Genomic DNA, 9,058 nt, shown 5'->3' on the forward strand with positions numbered 1-9,058 from the left:
TCATCAACATTTGTTCTCTCTGTAACCGGTGGGGGCGAGCGTTGTCTGCGTTGTGTTTTGATGAAGAGGTCCAGACCAGGATATCTTTGGAGGAGATCTCCATTTATTCTGACAACAGGTGAATAACAAAAATCCTCCGCTCAATTTTGCCCTTAAACTAGAGCTGCTACACAAATTAAATGATACAGAAACATTTCAGCATATTCACGATAAGTTTAAGATGACAATCAAACTTGTAATAGCGTGGCTAACACACAGAAATGTCAGACAATAATGCAGCTCACCTCTCCTGTGAAGCACAACAGCACAAAGGGGAGAGGCTAACGTGGGAAACATAATATATAGGGGGACCCACTAAAATGAACGTAGGGGTTCAGGACCTGAGTCTGAAACGTTCCTCATATCGACTCTGGAGGCCTCACATGTCAGCTGAACTATTAACTGTTAACTATTTACAGAGTTTGTTTAATTATAATACAACAAATGACATATAAATATGTCACTGTGTTACACATGTTACCTGCTGTATAACTGACCTTGTTATATCTCCACATAATGACGTCATCAACATGTTCTCATAAAAGTGGCTGAAATGATGATGCTGCTGTTTTTGGATCTTTTGATTTTGGATCAACAGAACAGAACAGTCTGAGAGAATGGACTTCTCACATTCTGGACCACAGGGACCAGCTCTGGACTTCATCTTCAGTTGGTGGACGGTCTCTTGTTTGTGAGGATCATCAGCAGAGAGAGTCCACAGCAGTACACCAGACTCTTCACTATCAGCACTGTGTAGAGCGCACAGAGCAGCTTCACCTGGTACTGAGACGGCCCAAGAGCTACTGGTGGAGTTGATGGTGGAAGAGCTGGAACCTCTGAAACAGAAGAGGAGGCCAAAAGAAATGTCAGTCCTCTGCTCCTCTGCTCTCTTTGACAGCGTCTCCACATGAAGCTGAATCACTGCTGAACACAGTCACCAAGCCTTCATTACCTTGTTCTGTTTGGGCCTCCACTGTGCCCCCCTCGTGCTGGACGGAGCAGCGGTATTTATACGTGTAGAGAGCGTTCCCGTCAACCAGCAAGATGGCGGCGGTGCGTCCCGGCTCTCTGAGCTCCAGCTGCTCTCCCTCAGCAGGGAGCCACTTCTCCTCGTTCTCCTTTCGTCTGTTCCAGGAGAACCGGACCAGAGGAGGAAACATGGCTGAGGCCACACACAGCAGGGAGCTGTTCCCCTCCAGGTGGGCTCTGGATGCTGCTGGGTACACGCTCACCACGGGCTTCACTACCTGCTCACCTGAAGTTTGACAGCAGCAACAAGCAGCACAGACACACATTGACACAGTCAACAGCAGCTTACAGCACTGCACTGCATTCAGTGTGATCCTGGAAACTACATGGACTCTGATCACTAAACTACTCATCAATACAGCACAAAGTCCAACACATAGACTGGATTCACCTGCTGCTGTTATTCAGAGTATTTAAGGCCTTTACACACCGGGGACGACACCAATAAATAACACTACTATGAGAAACACTCGTCCTTACAACTGGTTCAAATTATTCACACCAACAGCGACGTGAATAATACAGACTGATGAGGAACAGAAACAACCAACAGGTCCGCCATTCTCATCAGCTGTGACCTGACGTCCGTTTCCTACAACATGATTGGTTGATGCCGTCATTAGCGTCGCGAAAACTCAAAAAATCGACCTCGCTATGAAAAAATGATGTCGCTTTTTGGCCGTAGTACTCATGACATAAACATCAGTTCAAAATTAATCGCAGGAAATAAACTCCTCCAGTGTGTAAAGACCTTAATCTAAACAATCTGCAACAAATTAAATAGTCAATATTTTAATATAAAGGAAAATAATTAATGAAAAACTACATCCATCAGATAAAGCCTACAATATTAACTTCTATAATAAATTAGAGATTTTTTCATGATATATATGATGATATACATATTCTCTGTAATACAACATTAACACACGCAAAGCAAAACATATTCAGTTCATAATAATTCATCATAAACTCAATATTTTTAATGTTATTTGCCAAATATGAAATTGTGAATTTACGTATTTTATACTGAAATATTTTTTTTCTTTATTTCTTCTTCTTTATTTATTTTTCTGTTTCCTCATTTTTATATTCTCCATCATACGTACGTTTCATACAAAATGTGTATGTATGTATATGTATGTATATATATATGTATATATGTATATATATATATATATGTATATTAAAATCCATATACCACACACACACATATACATATCTATATATATATATGTGTGTATATGTATGTGTGTGTATATATATGTGTGTGTGTGTGTGTGTGTGTGTGTGTGTGTGTGTAAGAGGTATATGGATTTTAATATACATTCATGTAGTAAATATACTTTGACAATATATTGTGGTAAAATTGTAAAAATCCTGATGCTTAATGTATTTTATATGACAACGAATATCGAATATTTTCTGTTATAGAGTATATTTTCCACAATATTTCCAGGTATACAAAAATATATATTACAATGTAAATATATTTATATACACTTCTTAATACATTTTGTATCATACAAATTATTATTTTAAAACACTTTTACAATATTACGCAAATATATATCCACCACCATATATTATTTAAAATACATTTAAATCAAATACATCACAAATAAAGAAGCAGGTAAGAACCAACAAATAAGACACATTGACTGAGACGATCAAACACTGGAGATGTGCTACATTCATTAATCTGCATTTGAATGTGAATTTTCAAATCAACTGTGAGAGTTTGAAGAATCCTGCTCATCTCTTCAATTCACTTTGATTAACTGGAGATTGAAAAAGTCGAGCGATGAACAGAGCAGGAAAATCCTCCACAATCATTCATGTAGAATTTAATTTCTTTCAGGAGAGAGAAGAAAACCAGCGTGAAGTTTGACTGAACAGCAGCTGACGAGGAAACAGAGCGGAGCTCCGACATCACTGCTGAGTTTCTCTCATTACTTTAAGATTAAGTGAACATGAGCGAGAACATGGACGCATAACAAAAGTGAACAACTTGTCCAATAAAACTAGTGAAGGAAAATGAAAGTTGAGTCTTACCTGTTACATACAGTTTAGTTCCAGAGCCAAAGATGAGGTATCTGTTGGAGTCACTGGATCCTCCCACAGTGAAACACACTGTGACAAAAACCTGTCTGCTGTTGAATGTGTCAGCTGAGCTCAACCGGTCCAAATGATCCACCACCATCAGATTTCAGCTCCATCATGTGTTTCTCTAATCTTCACATATAGTTCACAGTGTATATAGAGATTATACAGATGACTGTGTGTCTGTGTTTAACATCATGTAGAACATCAGTGTGTTATTATCAAGATTCCTGTCAACATTCATACAATAATTCATATCATCATATGTAAATATGATGATGATAAAAACTGATAAAAACTAAATAACAATGTGACAGAAGGAATAATGGACATAATAATTAATGTATATTGAACTACAGATATAGGACATGTATAAGTTTCAACACATGTGCTGGAAGGCTTTTACTGTGAAGGAGCTGCAGGAAGTTTAGATGAGCATTGTGAGGGAGGGATGGACTTTATTCCAGCAGCAGGTCGAAGAAGAAGATTCTTGCTGTGTTTAGGTTTCAAAGCAGCTCACTCTGCTGTGTTTTCATGTGTATAAAACAGTGTCATCAGTATAGAGGTGTACATTAATGCTGTCACACTGTTGGGGAGGACACATTCATATTAATATTGTTTATGTTGTAAAACATAAAATCTGTAATTACACAGATGTGTCCTGTATTTTATGAAATACACAAAAATGTCAATAAAATTTCAAACAGACTGAATTTACATGTCTGATAAAATAAAATAACATGAAAAATATGTAAATGTGAATAACCATGAAAATGTTTCAAAATTAAACTATTTTTGCAAATGTATCATAAACATTTATTTTTATTTGACAGAAGTTACTGTTACATTCAGGTTTAATACTGTAAGTACGTTTATAAAATATAGTCAAACTAGTGACAATTAACAGTAAAAGGAGTCTTGGTTCTGTAGTTTTGCATAGATTAGTTTGTTAATTGGCAAATATGTTTTACATTTATGGATATGAACTCATTAAAAACGTTAAATGTGGTTTTATGAACTTTCTAACAATGAATTTCACAAAGTTAGAGACACCGCCTGACTGCGCTCCACCGTCTGCTCAGCTCTGATGAGCATTCTGCTTCAGACGGTGACAACAAATAATATAATTAACTAATAATAATAACTAATAATAAAGTAATAACAGCACTCTTCTGCAACTGTAAGCCTGATTACCAGAGTTCGACCAAATTTAAAGGTAGTTTCATTTTTTGTGGTCTTAATTAAACATTAAAGGCTAAAAAACAAAAGACGATCTCATGTGAAATTTAAACTAAACTCTAAACTTTTTTTCTGTTGTTTTACAGTATTTTCTAGATGCCCTGGCTGCTGAAGTATTTCCTGTTGTTTTTACAGTTTTTACAGTGTATAAGCTGAATGATGAGAGGGCCCGATGCTGACCCTTGTGGAACACCACTGAGAGTTCATTATTGACTTTAACTTGCTGCGTCATGTTTGATGAAGACGAAACAGAAAAGTTCAAGTTGAACGTTCAGAAAGAAGAATTTCATCGCTGACTGCATCAAATGTTTGTGTCAGTTCTGAAACTACAGCAACAACTACGTCTGCTTTGCCGAGTCCACATTTAGTTTTCTTTACAAGCTGGGGATGAAAGTGAGTGATGCAGGGAGCTGATCTGAGGACAGTGGATGTGACTCGTTCTCTCTTTCAACCTGAATTCTGCAGAAGATGATGAAAACTAAAACACACGCAGACAACAACAGTGTCTTCAGACACATTGAGACCAAACGGAGTGTTTGGAGCATCATGGAGAAGAGGATTATACTGCATGAAGGCTTTGACAAGTTTCTTTGGATGTTGTGATGTTTTGTTCCATTGTAAGAAATAGACAACTGGAATCTATTTAATTTGATTGAATCTAAGCTGATCGTGGCCTCGAAGGCTTTTACTGTGAAGGGGCTAAAGGAAGTGTTTGTGTTCAGAGTTCTGCCTTCAGCTTGTGACTGTGGCTGAGATGGAGGTGAAATATGTGAACCTGGGCTGTGGTTTACTGCTCTCTTCCTGTCACAAACACTGTTTGACATCTGTTCATCTGTTGGTTTTTGTTCAGGCTGCTCGCATCATTTCTCACTGTGGGCGACACTCTTATAACAGACGCAGTAGTAGGTGGCTGAATGAAGGAGTTTGATGCCCGTGATCGTCAGCTCACAGCCGTGCTGCTTCCTCGAGGCTGAGAAATCAACCTGCTGAGGATGATTGTAGCGAGAATTAACTTTCCCATCATTCAGATCAATACGTAGAATCACTGTGAGTGGTTCTGTTTCTGGCTTCTGGTACCAGTAGACCTGTTTTTTATCACACTGCTCAGTTCCTCCACAGCTCAAGATGATGTTTTCACCAACTCTCCTGGTCAGTGATAACTGGTCCTGAATCAGCTGTGCTGCCATGGCAACCAGCGCTGTAGAGAAGCAGACAGATAGATGAAGGTCAGTGTGACAGTGTTTGTTCCAGGTGGACTTTGTTGGCTCCTGATTGGCTGGAAACACTCACCTGAACACAGACAGCACAGAGCAGCAGCTGGGAGGAAAAGCATTTTGTGCAGTGGTGTTTCCTCTGGTGAACCTGGGGAGAAGTGGCGCTCTGACGCAGCTGAGGCCAAACGAGGACGAGCTGCGAGATCAGACGAGGGCCACGTGGTTTCTAACAGGTCCTCAGAGCTCCCATCAGCCCCTGCGGTGCACAGATAAGGCCGCTGTCTGACAAAAGGCCTTTTTCACAGCACAGATTTTGACTCGTCATAGAAGGAGAAGCACAAGTGTTACTAATAACATTAACGATGACTCAGCTCTGTTCAAGTGTCCCAGTCAGCCATGATGGTGTGACAGTGAGCCAACAGGAACAAAACCAGGACCCTGAACTGAAGCAGCTAAATGGAATTCAGCCATCAGGATTTTATTGTTTACACCAGAAAAAGGCCTCATTTCAAAAAGATCAAAAATATTATAATGAGAGTTGTCTGATGTCACTGTTTTTGTACACTGTAAATAATTTTAGTCCGATTTGATTTTAGGTTTATTTTTGGTGTAATTTTATTGTGAAACAGTTTGAAGCTGGTGTATAATCTGAATATTTTAGTTCAGGTTTAATCTGAAAATCTTTGGTACAATCTGAATGTTTGAACTGAAGTTCGTTATAACTTCCTTTGATACAAAACAGCTTTTGTTAAATTGACGAATAGTATCATGAAGTACTATCTCTAGTGCTCATTTTTCAGTTTATTTTAGTTCATTTAATTCAGAATAAAAAGACAAACAGCAGCTGATTTACTGATTTAATGTTTTCTGTAAATGTTTTCTCAGATGAAGCTCTAGTGAAAGTTCAACCAGTGAAAGCAGGTCATTGCTGTCCTCCAGCCGTTGCTGTCCAGCAAAAAAAGTTTTGTTCCTTTCGTCACTCAAATTTCACTGTTATTTTAATCACCTCACTTAATTTTTTTTACATGTAAACACAGAAGCTGTGCTGTGATGTCATTATTAACACTCACTTATTACTGATGCATTTCATGAGTCAGTTTTCCTGTTTGTTACAGTCGAGCAAACTGAGAGAGGTCAACCTAACAAACACAGCCAGGAAACTAAAAGAAATGAGACTGAAGACTAAAATCAACTCCACTGTTCAACTTGAGAACAAAACTCACTGACTCATCCTGAATGTTCTGAGATGATTCAAGTTAATACTATAGCAGCACCATGTGACAGTGTTTTTATGTGTCTCACTTTATTTCTGTTTCTATGTTTTTATATGTTCATGAATAAATATGATATTAACATCAAATATTCAGTTTGAATGAAGAATGGTTTGACACACACACTCACAAATATGAAAATGTGAATTTACTTTCTGAGACAATAAATATATTTTATACTGAAATAAATCTTTTCTTTATTTGTTATCAGGTCAAATGTGTTTACCAGCGTATAATAGAAACAACAATAATGCCAGTAATACTCCTCATTTACTGCTGTGTGTTTTTTATCCACTAGATGTCACTGTGGGTTTGTCGTCAGTAAAATAAGAGGTCGGAGCATCATTGTGTCGTCATGGCGACCGTCATCAGCATCACTTGGATGTCCCTGCACTTCCTGTGAGCGACCACAGGGTGGTGGTGTTTCTCTGTGATGTTTAATGTCAGCACCAGCAGCAAACACAGAAATCCAGCATGTGATCGACTCCTTCCAGTGGTTCTGGTGCTCCTTCCAGGGAACAGCACCAGAACCACTGCTTCACATATGAGGAGCACAGCTGGACTTCAACTCTTCTGAAGCCTCCGCTGGCTTCGTCTTTACAAACTAACCCTCTGAACCTTATCTGACGTTCTGCTGGAGATCCCAAAGTTTACACAAATACCAAATGTGTCAGGCTGGATTTTGGGGAAATGTGTGTAAAATGATGCAGCAGACATGTTGAAATGATCCATTTGATGGAGTCTTGGCTTTGAATCTTTCACTCAGTGAAACATCGTGTAGCTTTAATGAAGAGACTGAACAACAGGAGACACAATAAAGATGTGACACTGTGTGTGGAAAAGGTTTGATGTGTCATAGAAATGAAATGATTGAGTGAAATGACAGAAATGTAAGGGGACGTTTAAGGCTTCAAATCACAGTGGAGGAGTTTTGTGGATTTGTACTTTAGTCTTTTCATCACAGCTGTTCAACAACAGGTAACAGTCTGTGCTACTAAATTCACCACCAACCTGAATGTGTTTGTGCTCACATCAATGTTTGTTTCTATTTCTATCACACAGCAGCTTCAGCCGAGCCGTCGATCGGCAGCGGCGGCCTTATCTGTGCGCCGCAGGGGCTGATGGGAGCTCTGAGGACCTGTTAGAAACCACGTGGCCCTCGTCTGATCTCGCAGCTCGTCCTCGTTTGGCCTCAGCTGCGTCAGAGCGCCACTTCTCCCCAGGTTCACCAGAGGAAACACCACTGCACAAAATGCTTTTCCTCCCAGCTGCTGCTCTGTGCTGTCTGTGTTCAGGTGAGTGTTTCCAGCCAATCAGGAGCCAACAAAGTCCATATAAAAACATAGAAACAGAAATAAAGTGAGACACATAAAAACACTGTCACATGGTGCTGCTATAGTATTAACTTGAATCATCTCAGAACATTCAGGATGAGTCAGTGAGTTTTGTTCTCAAGTTGAACAGTGGAGTTGATTTTAGTCTTCAGTCTCATTTCTTTTAGTTTCCTGGCTGTGTTTGTTAGGTTGACCTCTCTCAGTTTGCTCGACTGTAACAAACAGGAAAACTGACTCATGAAATGCATCAGTAATAAGTGAGTGTTAATAATGACATCACAGCACAGCTTCTGTGTTTACATGTAAAAAAAATTAAGTGAGGTGATTAAAATAACAGTGAAATTTGAGTGACGAAAGGAACAAAACTTTTTTTGCTGGACAGCAACGGCTGGAGGACAGCAATGACCTGCTTTCACTGGTTGAACTTTCACTAGAGCTTCATCTGAGAAAACATTTACAGAAAACATTAAATCAGTAAATCAGCTGCTGTTTGTCTTTTTATTCTAAATTAAATGAACTAAAATAAACTGAAAAATGAGCACTAGAGATAGTACTTCATGATACTATTCGTCAATTTAACAAAAGCTGTTTTGTATCAAAGGAAGTTATAACGAACTTCAGTTCAAACATTCAGATTGTACCAAAGATTTTCAGATTAAACCTGAACTAAAATATTCAGATTATACACCAGCTTCAAACTGTTTCACAATAAAATTACACCAAAAATAAACCTAAAATCAAATCGGACTAAAATTATTTACAGTGTACAAAAACAGTGACATCAGACAACTCTCATTATAATATTTTTGATCTTTTTGAAATGAGGCCT

General features: G+C 38.6%; 1 protein-coding gene across 1 annotated transcript; it reads right to left on the minus strand.

Moving 5' to 3' along the window:
* Positions 1-690: 690 nt before the first annotated feature.
* LOC141017111 (immunoglobulin lambda-1 light chain-like) lies at positions 691-5,743 on the minus strand. Its single transcript, XM_073491728.1, has 5 exons — positions 5,701-5,743; positions 5,282-5,608; positions 3,124-3,183; positions 992-1,294; positions 691-875 (listed from the first exon to the last, which is right to left on the minus strand). Exons 1-5 carry the CDS (start codon positions 5,741-5,743, stop codon positions 706-708), a joined length of 903 nt encoding a protein of 300 aa, XP_073347829.1. The 3' UTR covers positions 691-705.
* Between the last annotated feature and the right edge of the window lie 3,315 nt (positions 5,744-9,058).

The sequence above is a fragment of the Pagrus major genome, chromosome 21 (assembly GCF_040436345.1).
Source record: "Pagrus major chromosome 21, Pma_NU_1.0".
Classification (NCBI taxonomy): Eukaryota; Metazoa; Chordata; class Actinopteri; order Spariformes; family Sparidae; genus Pagrus; species Pagrus major.

Coding starts and splice junctions, on each gene's coding strand:
- LOC141017111 (XM_073491728.1), bottom strand. CDS start 5,743: ATGCTTTTCCTCCCAGCTGCTGCTCTGTGCTGTCTGTGTTCAG. Junction 1,295..3,123: donor AACTAAACTGTATGTAACAG/GTAAGACTCAAC, acceptor GTCAAACTTCAG/GTGAGCAGGTAGTGAAGCCC. Junction 876..991: donor GGAGGCCCAAACAGAACAAG/GTAATGAAGGCT, acceptor CTTCTGTTTCAG/AGGTTCCAGCTCTTCCACCA.